At 38.9% G+C, this 16,681-nt stretch overlaps 1 protein-coding gene and 1 pseudogene across 2 annotated transcripts in view; both read right to left on the bottom strand.

Moving 5' to 3' along the window:
* Positions 1 to 8,308: 8,308 nt before the first annotated feature.
* Positions 8,309 to 9,828, bottom strand: LOC115513393 (annotated as a pseudogene).
* A 2,573-nt stretch (positions 9,829 to 12,401) lies between these two features.
* Positions 12,402 to 16,681, bottom strand: part of OSTM1 (osteoclastogenesis associated transmembrane protein 1) — a 44,057-nt gene continuing 39,777 nt past the window's right edge. For both annotated transcript variants that reach the window (XM_030316078.2, XM_030316077.1), the window contains one exon: positions 12,402 to 16,015. In XM_030316078.2, coding sequence (XP_030171938.1) covers positions 15,960 to 16,015 — 56 coding nt within the window. In that variant the 3' untranslated portion in view covers positions 12,402 to 15,959. The remainder of the gene's footprint in view (positions 16,016 to 16,681) is intronic.

Consider the following 16,681-nt stretch of genomic DNA (forward strand, 5'->3'; position numbering starts at 1 on the left):
TCCATCCCTCCCAGCCCCGCTTCATGCCCAAGGAGACTCACCCTTTCAGATGAAAAGGCGGAGGAGAGAGTGGTCAGGCCTCATTCTCTGCCATCACCACTTAGGAGCTGTGTCTCCGTTGGTAGCTATGATGTTCCACACCTGTGGCTCCCCTCAGGTGGCCCATCTTTCATGCTCTAGCTCTCACCAGGTTCCAATGTCAATTTTCCTCCCCTTCGCCCCATCAGCCCTAAGGGAAATAATGGCTTCCTTCGAGTGCCAGACTCAAAATCCCTTGTTCATTTCCTCAATTTTGTCCCTACCTCTCAAGCCTCTTCGTTCAAGTTTCTTGGTGATTGCTGTTTCCTGTGGGGAACCTGACTGATAAACCAACTGCCACTCATTTGCATTAAAAGAGATCTCAGTTAACAAAAACAGATTTTCTTCACAACTTCAGAGTATTGCTTAGGAATATGGGTTTTGAAGTCATGCAGATCTGTTCTTATTAATTGTATGATTCTAGGTGTGCTTCGCCTTTCTAAATATCAGTTTTCTCATCCAGAAAATGGAGCTAAAAACGGTGTTTAACACATCAGATTGTTGTTAGGATTAAATCAGATAATGTTGGTAAAATAGCACAGTGCTTAAAACATCGAAGACTGTCAGTAAGATGGAGCTCTTCTTTTTATTATTATCTTTGAGTTTATTTCAATTTTCAAACTATCTAAGAATGCATCTTTATATATGAATTGTTCCGTGTTTCTTATTTGTGAAATGAAAGCCAATTACAGAATGTTATTGTTGTTTTACCAGTATGGACAATGGATGCTCAAGGGATTTGTACTGGTAGATTAAGAACCAACAGCAGAGAAAGAAAGGAGTTCAAAGCCTTGCCATTGGTTACTTTTAGGAAATAGCATTGCTCTTACCAACTCCCCCCAAAACAGATACCTAGCTTTTCACTCTTTTCATACCAGCCTATCACACATTTACCCCGTTCTGGGCAATATGACACATGATCTTGTCCTTTAGTGCAAAACAGAATTCCTCTTTTCATCTGTTCACCTGAAATGTACTGAATCAGCTGGTGTTGGTTTAACTGTGAATGACCTAAAACTCAAAATAATAGTAGTGTAAGCAAGATGTTTATTCTTCCTTCACATAAAATCCGAGTGGGTAGTCCTGAGTTGGTAGGGGACTCCATCGTGTCAAGGACTCAGGCTTATCGCTCTGCTGTGCATGGCCCTTCTCCCTTCTTTCAAGATGGAGCTCCAGCCATTACAGCCATATTCCAAGCAGCAGGATGGAGGAAAAGAAGAAAGATAAAGGACCTTGTGAAATAATAGAAAATATATATATTGGCCTCCGTTTCCCAGTTCCTGCCACAGTCCTCCTAAAACCCTTATAATTTCCTAAATGATAAAAGCAGTAGGAACTCTCATTCCTAATCTTTGGTCTTTGACCCTAGTTCTAGACACACAGCTCCTAAATTCCTTGGAATTTCCAAGATGTGTCATTTATTCTAATGAGATGGGGCCTGGTGACCAGAAAGATCAAGCCATAATTAGAAGCTTGGAACTTTTAATCCCACCCTCTATTCTCTGGGAAGTTTTATAAAGTGGCTGGAGATTGAGTTAATAACCAATCATAGCTAAGTGATGAAGCCTTCATAAAAATCCCCAACATATGGGGGATTCAGAGTTTCTGGGTTGGTAAACACATCCACATGAGGGGAGAGTGATGTACCCCAACTCCACAGGGACAGAAGCTCCTGCGCTTAGGACTCTTCTGGACCTCTCCCATGTATTTCTTCATCTGGCTGTTCATCTGTAATCTTTATCAAATTCTTAATTATATAATAAGCTGATAAATGTATGTTTCCTTGAGTTCTTTAAGTCACTGTAGCAAATTATCAAACCCAAAAAGAGGGTCATAGGAACCCCAATTATAGCCAGTCAGAAGTATAGGGGACAACACAGGACTTGTGATTGGCATCTGAAATGAGAGGTCGGGGGCAGTTTCGTGGAACTAAGTTTTTAACCTGTGGGATCTGACACTAACTCCAAGTAGCTTGTGTCAGAACTGAGTAAAATTGTAGGACACCCAGCTGGTACCAGGGAATTGCTCAATATGCAGAAAACCCACACATGTGGTGTCGGAAGTGAAGCGAAATGTGGTAGTGGTGTAGGGGTAAAGGAGAAACATGGGAGTTTTTCCTTTACATTGTCCTACACTAGCTCTCCCTTAAAATGGGGATCCCAGAAGTTGCCATTCGACATTTCTGCTGTGAGCCCATGGGCCACCACTCAGTCAGGTGACTACCCTAGCGTCAAGGAAGCTGGGAAATGTCTTTACCCCGGGAAGTCACGTGTCCAGCTCAAATTTCTATAACTATAGAAGAAACGTAGAACAAATACTGGGGGCAAGGAGCAACTTCTGCCACAGACATCTTCCTTTCCACCACTCTTCTTCCTTGCCAGAGTTAGGAAAAAGAGAGGCAAAGAGATTTTTTAAAAAAACAGTGCCATCTTGACAGTAGAAAAGGGCACTTCATTATTTTTAATGTTTGTTTGTTTGTTTATTTATTTATTTATTGAGAGATAGAGGCAGAGAGAGAATCCCAAGTAGGCTCCTCCCTGTCAGGAGCAGAGCCAGATGCAGGGCTTGCATTCATGAACCATGAGATCATGACCTGAGCTGAAATCAAGAGTCAGATGCTTAACTGACTGAGCCACCCAGGTGCCCCAGAAAAGGGCACTTTAAAGTGTTTTTCAGCATCTCAGAAATGGTATGGTGTGAAATCAAAAGGAAACTGGAAAACTGTCATGCATCTTACTCTGCCCCACCTCAAACTCTGCTCAGATCAGTTTCCAAACATGAGCAATCAGTAGACCTTCTTTTAGACCATTGCCCATACACAATCAGAGCACAAATCTATATAAATATAACATTGATAGTAACTGCAAACACAGAATACATTTTATATCTGAAAGATAAGAGACAGCCTAACAAAACAGTCTGATGTTTATCTTTAACCATTCAGACATGGATTCAGCTGGTACCCATGGCAAATGCCTGGCAAATCCATTCTGTTGCCCAGTGGCCATCTCCATAATTCATAGTACTTGGGTGTCATAAAGATTTTTGAGTACATGTGCAAATAAGATCAGAATTATGCTCTAAGAATATTAACCTGGTAAAGTATTAAGTGGTCAGGCAAGAGAGAGAATGGAGTTGACACCAGTGAACAGATACTGCAGTGCTAATGACAAGTGAGGTATACAATGGGAATGGGAAGCTGGTTACAGATAGAGATCTACTCCAAAGGACGCAGAAATAGACTGTTTTCAGGGGACACACTGAGAAGAAGTTTAAAGAAGGAATCTGTCAATTTTGTGTTTTTAAGAGTCTCTTTTTGTAGATAATTGTTCCTCTGCCATTCTATATGATTATGGCAAGGCTGCCAAATTGCAGGACCCTGCTGTTTAACAGATGAACAGAGATGTGAGTGTGTGTGTTAGTGGTAGGAGCAGCCAAGCATAGAATCTTAAGCCCAGCCAATCATAGTACTCCATTCTCTTAGGCACAGTGATTGGTCCAGGGATGGACAATACATGCCAGTCTGGGCCAGTTAGAGCCCTTTTCTGAGACTTTTTAATTTGGAGCTGTTGGGGAGGAGGCAGGAGTGGAGAAGAGGTGTTGCTTATTGGAAGTATGTGAGTGAGGAGTACCAGCAGCCTTTCTCTCTCTCTCTCTCTCTCTCTCTCTCTCTCTCTCTCTCTCTTTCTTTCTTTCTTTCTTTCTTTCTTTCTTTCTTTCTTTCTTTCTTTCACTATTTGGAGAATACCTGTCTGCAGTAGGAAAGAATGAAGGCAACATAGATAAGTGGGCAAAGGGTACATGGGGCAACCAGTTGAGTTCCCGAGTCCAGTCAAACTAGAAGTTAGATCACTGCCTGGACTTTCCAGCTATGGAATCCAATAAATCTCCTCTTAAGCATAAGCTAGTTTGAGTTGGGTTTCTGCCATTTGTAATCAAAACACATCTGAGCTGGAAAGAAAGAAAGAAAGAAAGAAAGAAAGAAAGAAAGAAAGAAAGAAAGAAAGAAAGAAAGAAAGAAAGAAGTTGAATAATATGCTCTTGCTATTAGAAATAGACTTAATAAACATCTAAGAGTCCACAGTAAATTCAATGAAATGAATGCTTAAGCACATTGGTAACTAAGAAATATTTATTAGCAAACTATAGACAAATCAAAGGTGTTAGGAGAATGTTGAAGAAGCCAGTTTTGCTCATTTTTGTCATATTCCTTCTGACACCGGTAGTTTTTGCTTTTGAAATTATAAGAGGAAGAAAACAGATGTGTCAGTCAAGAGAAAAGGAATTGATTGAGAGGCAAGAAAAGGAGGTATGGGAATAAAATGACGGGAAGGGAATGTTGAGAGATGGCATGGCATAGCAGTTCTAGTCTGGGAGTCAGGACCTGGGTCATAGCCCTGGCTTTGTCACTACTGTTCCACCAACTTGGGTAAACCACTTTGACGAGTTGTAATTTCTACACCTGAGAAATAAGGAAACCTGGAATAAAGGATGATAAGGTCCCTCTTGGTTCTAACAATCTATCATTCTAGCATATCCTGTTTCTGCCAGAAAAATGAAGGAAGGAGGGGAATAGGGTGCATCACTATTGGATTTGCAGCTGTCAAGAGAGTGACCTAAGTTTTCTGAAGAGGTACAGCTTGGATGTCAGCTGCTCTGAGACACCCTCACCAGCCTCAGATCATCCCATGGGCAACTGAGGCTCTGACTTTACCCTGGAGGGTCAAAACATGGTCAACAATTATTGGGCTGGTGATAGAAGTAGATCCAAGGCAGGGCTCCCTGTTTATAATTCATTAAATAATTTATCTAATTCCTTAGGCAGAGAGAGAACCAACCTAATCTCCCTCTTCTCTCCCCACCCTCTTCCTACCCACTAAGGAATCCTGACCCACACTAAATCCTATCCAGAGGAGCATACTGGAATCCATCCAACCTAGCAAGTGGAGCCTGCTTGGCAGAGACCTGAGCAAACCAGTTTCACACAGGAAAATTCAATAGCCTGCTATTATCACAGCCAGGGAGGCAGGGGAGGAGCAGTCCCATCTATCACAGCAATCTGAGGAGGTGGAGAAGTGAGAATGGGAAGAAGAGGTGAATAAACAAACAGGGAAAGGAAGAATTATAGAAGGTGCTCCTGCCCAAAAGTTGGGGCTGAAGGATACTGTGTGAGAAGAAAGGAATTTCCTTCGAGCTCTTTCAAACTGTTTCTCCATTCTCCACCAAAGTGGTCAGCAAGAAGTTTCTCAGTTCTTAAGAGTTCTGAAAAGACTTGGTACACAGTAGGCATTTAATATATATTTACTGAAAGAAAAAAAAAGAATGGATGTACAAATCTATTGGTCACCATGTTTACTCTTTGTCTGACTTTCTGATGAACCACAAAAATGGAATATACTCCATAGAAGAGAAGGCATGATAAGGATAGGGGCTAATTTCAGGCTCAGCTGAGGCTGATAGTCCCCACTGTGGACTATCCAGGCTGAGTCGTAATAGGTCACCTCACACAGAGGGTGTTTCCTTCAGTCAATGAGCAATTGTTAAACAACACGCTCTTATGGACCCAGGACCATGTAGATGTTAGTCCTGGAATTCTAACTGAAGAGGGTGTTAGCCCATATAGAACAATGATATGAATCACATAAATGAATAAATAGCCTTGTTTAGGGAGAACTAGAATTGCAATTAAAGTTCAAAGAAAAGAGAGATGAGTGGGGCTGGAACAGTCCAGAAAAGCTCCACTGAAGTGGGATTTGACCTTGATGCAGAGAACAGGCAAATGTTCATTCACTTGGGACAAACTTGGGTTAACATTCTGAACTCTGATCCCACCTGGGTCATCACAGTGCTATTTTCCAGCTGCATGGCTAACCCCCCTTCCAATTTGCCTTTCATAATCTGCATGGCAAGTGAGATTTCCATCACCATTAGAGCAGAGGGGAACCTCACAAGGAGCAGTGCAATTTGAGCGGTGATGAAGCCAACAGGTTTGATTCTGAAGGTTATTATTGCTGCCAGGCTGTAACCTAGACATATAAACTTGCTGCTTCAAATGTTCCATCAGGAGAATCGGCTGGGGTGCACTAATCCTAAGTGAAACCCTCTTGATTACAAAGGAAGAAACGACAACACCGTATCATTTAACCACTGAACTTCATAATGAAACACAAAGCGGCATTAAAGTTCTCTGCCTGTAATGCCTCGGTTTAAGCAGTTAATCTTATTTTAGCTGAATGGCATGTTCATTACAGCAAATAAGTAGGTAATATGTGGGATTACTGAAAGGAAAGATAAACCAGTTATGGGCATCATGTTGATTTTTTTAACTGTCTGATTTAACTTGGTATTTTTCATCAGTCAGAACTAATGTATACTCATCTAGCAGAGATTAAGTAGATGGGACTCTTGCCCAGAAAAGCTATTATATACAACTTAAGATACTAGTTTTAAGGGCAGCAATCCATGGTACTCAGCACTAGTTCCAGCTTGGAATCTTCAGTGCTTAAACTGGAGTGTTCCTGAATGGTAAGATGGCATTTCTCTCTTTTCTATTAAGTATGTTTTCACCATTTATGCTTCTCATGGGCAGCTGAAGGACTTTTCTTCAAGGTCTCAAATATCCTTCTGGGTGGAACTGCTACAAAGACGCCTTCCAACATAATGCATAGTGCAGGGATGTATCTTATCTCATTCATACATGCTTTCCTCAAGGAAGTACTGCTCTTACTCCAAACGCCATTCACTGAGCAAAGGATACAAAAGGGAGATATATAGTCCCTGAACTGGAGAAGATAACAATCTAGCCAAGAGAGAAGGGATAATAATCACAAATGTAAGGAACCCAGGAAACAATGTGAGAGGGTGTATAATCCAATGCCAGTTGCACAATGCAGTCCATAAGGGAAAAAAACTAGTACTTACTGAGCAATATGAAGCACTACATATTGGGCATTGCACTGTAGGCTCTTTGTATACCTAATCTCATTTAATTTGCACAATAATCTTGTGAGAACAGTATTATTACTTCCCATTTTCACAGCCCTCCCAAAGTGAAGGCTCAGAGAAGTAAATTGCTTGCCCAAATAAGGGGAAAAACAGGAGTTTAAGCCCAGGTCTGATTGATTCTAAAGCCCTTGTTTTTTCTGTTATGGCAAAGTGCTTCCTTAAAAAATATGAAGAAAGAGGGGCGCCTGGGTGGCGCAGTCGGTTGGGCGTCCGACTTCAGCCAGGTCACGATCTCGCGGTCCGTGAGTTCGAGCCCCGCGTCAGGCTCTGGGCTGATGGCTCAGAGCCTGGAGCCTGTTTCCGATTCTGTGTCTCCCTCTCTCTCTGCCCCTCCCCCGTTCATGCTCTGTCTCTCTCTGTCCCAAAAATAAATAAACGTTGAAAAAAAAAATTAAAAAAAAATATGAAGAAAGAGCAGAAGAAAATCCTAAAAGATGTAGTGAAAGGAGGGGAATTGGATCTGAGTCAGAATGTATCTTCAGTCCAACTTAAAAACAACAAAGTTCATTACTAGTACCTATTTGAAAATCAATTCTACTTCCAGAAACAGCCTAAAGAAATAAGCTTTCCAGGTAATGCAATGACCTTAAAACATTTTAACTCCAAAAATAATCCCCTCTTGATGTTTATGCCATTGTTGTTTTTATCTATTCATTCTTTCATATACATAGATATATGAATATCTATCTATATATTAGAGAGAGAAAAAGAGACATCCCACAGAATATTATTGTTGTGTCCAGTCATTATTATTTAAATTTATCTATATATTTTACCCTTTTCATCAATCTTTTCTTCTTATACCTGAGTTTCCATCTAGGGTCATTTTACTTCTCCCTGAAGAACTGCCTTTAGTAAATCCTTTAATATGTAGGCCTGCTTGTCAAAACAAAACCAAAAACAAAAACAAAAACAAAAAGAAAAAAAGAAAAAAAATATGTAGGCCTACTTGTGAGAATTTTCTGTCTTTATGTCCATAGATGCCTTTATCTCCTTCTTAATTTTGTTTTTTTTTTTTTAATTTTTTTTTAACGTGTATTTATTTTTGAGACAGAGAGAGATAGAGCATGAATGGGGGAGGGGCCGAGAGAGAGGGAGACACAGAATCGGAAGCAAGCTCCAGGCTCTGAGCCATCAGCCCAGAGCCCGACGTGGGGCTCGAACTCACAGACCGCGAGATCGTGACCCGGGCTGAAGTCGGACGCTTAACCGACTGAGCCACCCAGGCGCCCCTCTCCTTCTTAATTTTGAAAAACATTTTTGATTGGGCGTAGAACTCTAGATTGTCAATCACTTTCTTTTAGCACTTTGAAAATATTCCATTTGTCTTCTGGCTTTCATTTTCTCTTGAGAAATAAGCAATAAGTTTAGTTATTGCTCTTTTAAAGGCAATATCTTTTCTCCAGCTGGTTTATAAGATTTTCTCTTTGGTTTTTATCTACTATGAATGTGACTAGGTTGTTTTGGTTTGTTTTAAATTCTTCTTGGGCATCTTCATTTGTGGCAATGTTTTTCACCAGTTTGGAAAATTCTCAGCTATGATGTTTTCAAAAATTGCTTCCATCTCATTTTCTTTCTCCTTTGCTTCAGGGACTCTAACTATATTTATATTAAATTTTTTAATGCACCCCCTCTATCTCTTACCTACCCCCTCCCCAATCTGTATTCCCAAACTTTTTTCTTTCCCTGTTTCCTTCTGAAGATACTCTTCCAACATATTTTGAGTTAACTCTTTAACTATGTCTTATTTGCTATAAAACCTTTCCATTGAGTTAATTTCAGCTACCATATTTTTGGGGATTTGGTTCCTTTTAATGGCTTCCCTAATTGCCAATCTTACTTTTTGTTTTACCTCTTTACCTTTTGTTTTGTTTTTGAAAGAAAAACTATTTTACTTAAAAAAAAAAAAAAAAAGTAGGCTCTGGGAACAGAAGATTAGTCCATTTGAGCCTTCAGTGTCCTGGTGATAATTTTGTCCTTCTCAATGATGTGGACAATGGCACCCATGCCTGGCATTGCATCTTGATCCACAGCATTCAGCATGGCTTGTAGGATGGTTTCAAACATGGTTCTGGATCCATGTTAGGCTCCCAGAAGGACTCATACATCCCATTCTTGTTTGGAGTAGATGTCACTGACCACAAAGTCGTCAGTCACCATGGGGTTGCTGATGAGGTCTAGAGATCAAATGAAGAGCTTAAAGGTCTTCAGGTTCAACCCAGGGATTTCTGGCTCTGTGTAGTAGGGGCCAAACCATCTCTGTACAAGAGGTTGGCCATGATGCTCATGAGGGTGTAAGCCTTGATCTCCCAACCATCCTTCAGCTCATACAGGTTCAACCAGAACTTGAGTTGCTGGGCAACAGTCTGGACATCAGTGATAAGCCCAGTCAGTCCTATATACAGCTGATTGCCCATGAGAAAGAACTTCTGAAAGTCCGTGGTCACCATCTGGGCCTGGATCCCAAAGTGCCTGTCAGCAGAGATAGCCACACAGTTCTTCCCTTTCAAGGCCATGACGGCCCCTCCATTATAGGACATAATAGACATAATTGCAGTATACTGGGACCTCCAATAGCCACAATTCCAGTCAACTGGTTAAGGCCCTCACTGCCTGTTTTACCTCTTTGAATGTATTAAACAAATTGTTGAGCAGTTTTCCATCAAGTAAAAACAGTTGACAATAAAGAAGCAATCAGCGAGTTCTAGTCCCACTTAGGATATAGAAAGCCAGTAAACACTGCTCCTACCAACTATTTTGCTTTGGGAAGAGTACAGGAGGAAGAGTAGCAGCCAAAAAAGTAAAGGTAAAAAACCCGAAATGTTAACAGAAGTTTAAAGACCAAGTATGGCTAGAATGACAACTTAGAACTCCTGGGAGCCATGGATACAAAGTGTGTGCCCCATTTGCCAGCACTTTTCCATAGGCCTCCCTGGGTATTCACAGGAAAGACTGGGTGCAGATCAGGAGAACTGAAAGAGCCTCCCTTTGGTGAGACAGGCATGCAAATGACGGCCAGCTACCAATGCGAGACAGGCATGGGGCCCATGTCCATCTTCCATACAAAGAAAAAGCCATCTGCCACTAAAGGAGTAGTACTAAATCTTCTTGCCCCTGGTCCCAAGATAAGGTTGGCTGTGGCAGAAGAGGAGTTGAAGCAAAAGCCATCAGATGCTGGAGGAAGGCAAGAAACCTACCAGTCACCAGGATCCCTCACTGATACAAAGCAAGGTCTACTGTCAGTGAGAAAGGGACAGAAAACTCACTCCCATTTAAGACCTCCCCCATTACAATGCAGTGTCCGATTGCCATGGGGGAGAAGGAGGCCCACCTTAAAGCTCAAGAGCCCAGGACCTGCATGAAACTGAGGTTAGAGGGGGGAGAAACAATGCCTGCCCCTACCATAAGCCTTGCACAAAGAAACAAGCAAGAGACCCCTATAGCTGAGGAAGAGACAAGACCATGGAGAGAGATCCCACTTAGCACGGTTATACACAGTCTGCTGAAAGTTGAAGTAGGAACACTGAGAAGAACTCTCTTGGCATTCTAGGCCACACACCAAACACAAAGTAGCTGCACAAATTCCATCACTGGAGGAATTTGACCTGTGATATACTGAAGGTAATAATACTAACAATAAAACTCAAATCCAGATCAACTACTGATGGGAGGTATTCAACCCTCACTCCTCATACTAATAGTCTGATAGAAATGTTTGCTCAGTTGTAGGTATGAATACTAGTTATTTCAGTTTCTACTGTTCTTTTTCATGCAATGTCTGGCATTTAGGCAAAAATTGTAAGATGAATTAAAAATCAAGAAGAAAATGACAATGATGTATTGTTAAGAGATGAAGTAATCAAAGAACCAGATCCAGAGATGGTTCAGATATTGATACTATCCAACAAGAACTTTAAAATAACTGTGATTAGGGGCACCTGAGTAGCTCAGTCAGTTAAGCAGCCAACTCTTAATCTCAGCTCAGGTCTTAACCTCAGGGTCATGAGTTCAAGCCCCATGTTGGGCTCCACACTGGGCATGGAGCCTACTTAAAAAATAAAACATAAAATAATATAAAAATAACCATGATTAAAACACTAAAGGATCTAGTGGATCTAGGAGAATGCAAAGAAAAATACACCCAGACACATCACAGTAAACCTGCTGGAAATCAAAAATTAAGAAGAAATCTTGAAGGTAGACAGAAAACAACAAAAACATTACATACAGAAGAACAAATACAAGAACTATAGCAGGACTCTCTTCAGAAACTTTGCAATCCTGAAGGCAAAGGAATGATTTCTTTAAAGTACTGAAAAACTTAGACTTTACCACAATCCCATCAGGTCATTTGAATTTTTGGTGTTTGTGAAGCTAATGGGGACAAAGAAAAATGGTGGCACTATGGGAACAAGAGTAAATGACAGGGCTTAAATCCAAGGAGCTGGGTGGACTTGAGAGCCAAAAGTGACATGGATATACCTCGTGAAAGCAGACTATCAATAAGCAAGGATCTCAACCCCCAAAAGGGTTTTCCAGAGCCTGACCAGGTCAGTGACTGCATTCTCTAACTCACTTCCAGCATGGTGGGGTTGGTTACAAGCAAAATTTCAGTACCCATGTAAGTAAGCACCTATCCATGGTGTTTCAAAGACTCAGAATGAGTGGTGCAGATTTGGTGATAATAGCTAAACTACAAAGGATAGTTCCTATGATTCCATCTATTGTGGTATTAGGAGACGGGGAAAAGCGAACAAAGAAAAGAGGACATAAACCTAGCAGGAGGAGCCAAAGCAGCTAAACAACAATTTCATGTTTCTCCTGAGATGCTGGGTTGGAGCAGGAGTAAGTCCTGAGTGGATGGTGGGCAAAGTGTGGCAAGCAGTGTAATTTCAAGCAGTCTTAGCCCTTTCACAATGTCCATCATTTTCCAAAAGCCTCCCCCAGTAAATATACAATCTAATACTACTCCTAGAGATTTCCATTCCTAGGTCCCTCCTATATAAATATTTGGGAATCACAGGGGAGAGGTGTGAGGGGAAAGAGTAAATGTGGAGATTCTACTTGCTCACTCACACTCTTTACATCCTGTGCTAGCTGTTTGCCGACACCATAATTCTCCAAACCCATAAGGAGAAAAGCAAGAGAAAGAGCATGTGTATGTGTTGGGGGGTGAGGTGGGAAATGCTGGAGTTTGACTGATAACAGCCCCTAGGTTGTAAAAACAAAACAAAACAAAACAAAACCAACAAAAAAACACTGCCTTGTTTAGTGAAGAACAGCCAAGATATAAAGAGGATTTAGATTTTATTTGTTTGTTTACTTATTTTGAGGATTTGGATTTTACAAAGCCATGGTCAAGCCCTTTATATCTCAGCTCCTATTACATTACTGGCAATAGCACTTCAAATGAACATAGAAAATGAAGTACTAATAGGAGGGAGAAAGGGAAGACATAACTTCCCCTCAGGAAACAGGGATGACTGTCAAGCTTTCTCTTGTGGGCCTCTGCCTCTGAAGATACACATTCTGGTGACCAGAAACCTACTTCCTTCTGCTTACTCTTCTGCTTCAGAAGTCAAAACAGGATAAGCTAACAACTTCCAATCCTCCTATCTACATTCTAGTTGTCTACAATTACTCCAGAAATTACAGTTGTTGAATTGTTTTTCACTTCTAATGCTATTGGGCAAAACTTTTGGATACAATTCTGGTACTTAGGTATGACAATGGAGGATTTACTACAATATCTAGCTAAAGATGGGCTTATCATTCATTCCTTTTAAAGGTTTGAAATATTTTGATTGCATTTAGGTACTGGGATGGATGTTTTAAAAAATACATCTGTTTATCACAGGAAAAATATTTTAAAAATTATTATGGAAAACCTCCCTACTTTAAGAAGCATGAATTAGTCATATTATCTTCTAAAAGCCCTCTTTAGTTCCAAGGAGACAAAGAAAACTACTGGTCATTAAGTATGTTACATATATGACTAATATTTATTATACCCAACGTAATAGTTTAGAACAAGCAACCCTGGTAGAGTTGTAATTTTTATGTGTTACATGTATAATTCAGCATATGCCGAAGCTCTTTTTATAATCAATGTGATCATTTTTTGGAATTTTGGATGAGCCGAGTAGAAAAACATTTGATTAGGTATTTCAAGTCTCAATTTTAGATTTGACTATCAAACAATGGCTCAGTCATAAATAAGGAGCTCCATGATGTTCTGCTTCCTCAATTGAGAAGATAGGAAACAAGTGACACACTTTTTAGAGGGAATTCATGCAGTGGATGGGTTAGATCCAGCTGTCTTTAGGGATCCATCTGGCTCTCGGAGTCTGTGACCAGATGACCACTAAGGTTTCTTGTAGCTCAGAAAACAATGTGCTTGGAACATAATTTTTTTTCCTATCTTCACCAGGTACATAGGTTACTGGTGTAAATTTTGCTTTTTTAATTCATTGCTGCTGATGTCTATTATTTATAGATGTCAAGTCTTTCATCAGGAATGCAACCCCAATAATAACGTTCTGGAAAAACATTTCGGTTTATAAGGACTACACTGCAGTAGAAGTACAGCTCATCCATGAAACATTAGAAAATGCTGTCCCCTTAGAAGTAAACTTTACCATCTACACTCTGGTGGTATTGATTTAGAGTCACATTTTAAGATAGCTAGCTGATGCTAGTTCTACATCTCAAATCCAAACAAAAAAATAAACAATCCAAAAGTACATTTTTATTAACAACAAAATGATTAGATGGTACTTTTAAAGTAGGCATTTAAACTCAATGCCTGAAAAACTGATGTGTGACGTTCAATTACATCTGAAGTTTTGAAAATATATCTTAAAAAAATCAAATATGGTGCACTGCAATTTTTTAAGTTACTTCCTTTATTTCAAAGTGTCAAAAAGCTAAAGATGCACACACATATGCTTGTGTCTCAGAATTTAAAACTATGCAAAGAATTTATCTGTATGACTAAAAAATGAAGTATTTACCCACTTCAGTGTAATGCTTAATACTTATTTTTGAAATCTATTGCTGATGCTATGTTGAAAGAGCAATGACTCAACCAGAAAAATAGCAAAGGCTATCTTTTCTAAAGTGCTTATTTGCAACCATACCCAAAAGCAATGGTTTTTAGAAATACATAACATTGAAAGGTGATCAAAGAGTCACTACTTACAGATTCAAATATGCCATTTTGTAACTTTGCATATGTAAACTGGTTTTATCTGCATTAATGAAAGATTGCTTTCAATGGCCCTCAACTATATGCTTCAAATCAAGACAGTGTTATTAGTATCAGCAGCATGAACAATGACAATGACAGAATAAACCCCAGCACATTTTAAATGGATCACAGCCAACTAGAAAAACTGTAACGGCTTTTGGATGTGTTACATATCCAAAGATAAGCCTTCTTTTTCAACTCTACATACATAGTAAACATTAAAAAAAATTAAAAACACTTTCTTGCCTCTTTATAGAGCATTTTACTATATATGAAGGGATTAAAATTCTTGTACTATTTAACCTAATTCTTGTTTCTATACAGAGCAGGCTTCACATTCTCAACATTTAGAACAAAGCCTATTTCCACCAAGAAAGCAAGAAGGAATTAACAAATGAAATACCTAACACTAAAAACCTGAGGGAAAAAAACTGTGAACAATTCTGAAATGAAGCTTTTTTCTAGAAAGGTTGATACAAACATCCCAAAATAGAATTTGCTTTCTGACAGTGAAATATCTGACTTCATTTCTATCATATCACATTTAACTGATTTAAATAATTTAGAAAAAAAAACAGGCATCTTAACCTAACTGCTTTCTGTATCAAAGTCATCTTAACTCATGCCCTCAACATGAACCATTCAACAGTCTTCTCGTGAGCACCCCTCACGTCCCTATTTTCTGAACCTTAAGGTTTTTTTACCCCTCCTCTCTCTCCCCTCCAAAAAATCTCCATATATCCCAAGAGAATCTCCATTAAAAAAAAAAATAACAACTTAAATACATATTGTGAGAATGCTACATTTGATTTAAAGTAGTAATAAATTATAAATTGCCAAATAACTTAATGTAATTCACAATGTAAATCCCTGGTAGAAAAAGAATCCATCTTGCCCTGAATATAATACAGCAGTCCAGTGATTTCAAATTATTTAAGAAATAAAGGCAAAAATAAGGTGTAAAATACAACACTATTTATAAAAGTTAAGTAAGAAACCAGTTATTGTAAATCTTTTTACAAAGATAAATGTAATGTGCCTTCCTGCTTCTAAAAATTGTTAGGGAGGTTTCTAACTAGTGGTTTCAAAAATCACTTAAAGTAAACTAGAGATTGAATTACATATTATTTGTAATGTGTGACATATTAAATATATATATAAAACAATAATACTGCAATGGTAATTTAAATTAATCTTTGGACCTGCTACTTTTTGGCAAGTATATTTCTTTTTCAAAGTCTTTGCTATAATTAATTAATTTTTAAATGTTAGTTTTCAAAAACTTTGCTACTAAAATACTATATTAATAAGGAGATACCAGAAGTCTCAAATAGTAATAATATGCCTACAAAACAAAACAAAGATTGTCCTTGCATCTTTTGTTATTGTAACAAATACTCTTTAAAATAGACAACATTACTTGGCCTGGAAATTAAAAATACCCAAACCCTTAAAAAAGGAACAAAAAAGGAAAGAAAAATTGAAAATCCTTATTTAAAAATAAATCTGAAGTCCTTGCATTTCTTAGGAACTTGACTTGTCAAATCAGTTTATCTTCTTTTGGACCAAGCTGCATCTCCTACCATTCACCCATGGAACAGGACGTTAATTCTCCGTTTTGTAGATTTCAGTTTGAATTTTCTTGAATGTTTGCAAAGCTGGTACTGGACTTGAGACGTTTGGCTAGATAAATCAAAAGTATTATATTTTAACTCAATTGTAATTCTCTAAATGTAATTATTCATTATTTTTATGTAAACTATAGTATTCATCTAATAATTCTATGTTTGAATCAGAATAGACTCAATCTTCTAAGAATTAAAACCCAAGTCTATTTTTTTCTACCAACCTCAAAAAACCTAACTTTGCTTGAAGCCACACATGACCCTGTTAGAAGCAGCACCAAATAAAACAGACATAATTTATATCATCTTGAACATCACAATCTCAAATATGTAATATAGGTAAGAGTATTCTACTTAAAAATTGGAAGTGTTACAAGGTACAATAATAAAATTGTATATTTAAAAGTCTAAGTTAGTAGGGTGCCTGGATGGCTCAGTTGGTTAGGCATCCAACTCTTCATTTTAGCTCAGCTCATGGTCTTTTTTTTTTTTTTTTTTAACATTTATTTATTGAGAGAGAGAGAGAGAGAGCGTGAACAGGAGGGGTACAGAGAGGGGGAGTCAGATTCCAAAGCAGACTCCAGGCTCTGAGCTGTCAGCACAGAGTCCGACATGGGGCTCAAACTCACAAACCGTGAGATCATAACCTGAGCCAAAGTCAGATGCTTAACCAACTGAGCCACACAGGCGCCCCAACAGCTCAGGTCATGATCTCATGGTTCGT

This window comes from Lynx canadensis, chromosome B2 (genome assembly GCF_007474595.2).
Source record: "Lynx canadensis isolate LIC74 chromosome B2, mLynCan4.pri.v2, whole genome shotgun sequence".
Lineage (NCBI taxonomy): Eukaryota > Metazoa > Chordata > Mammalia > Carnivora > Felidae > Lynx > Lynx canadensis.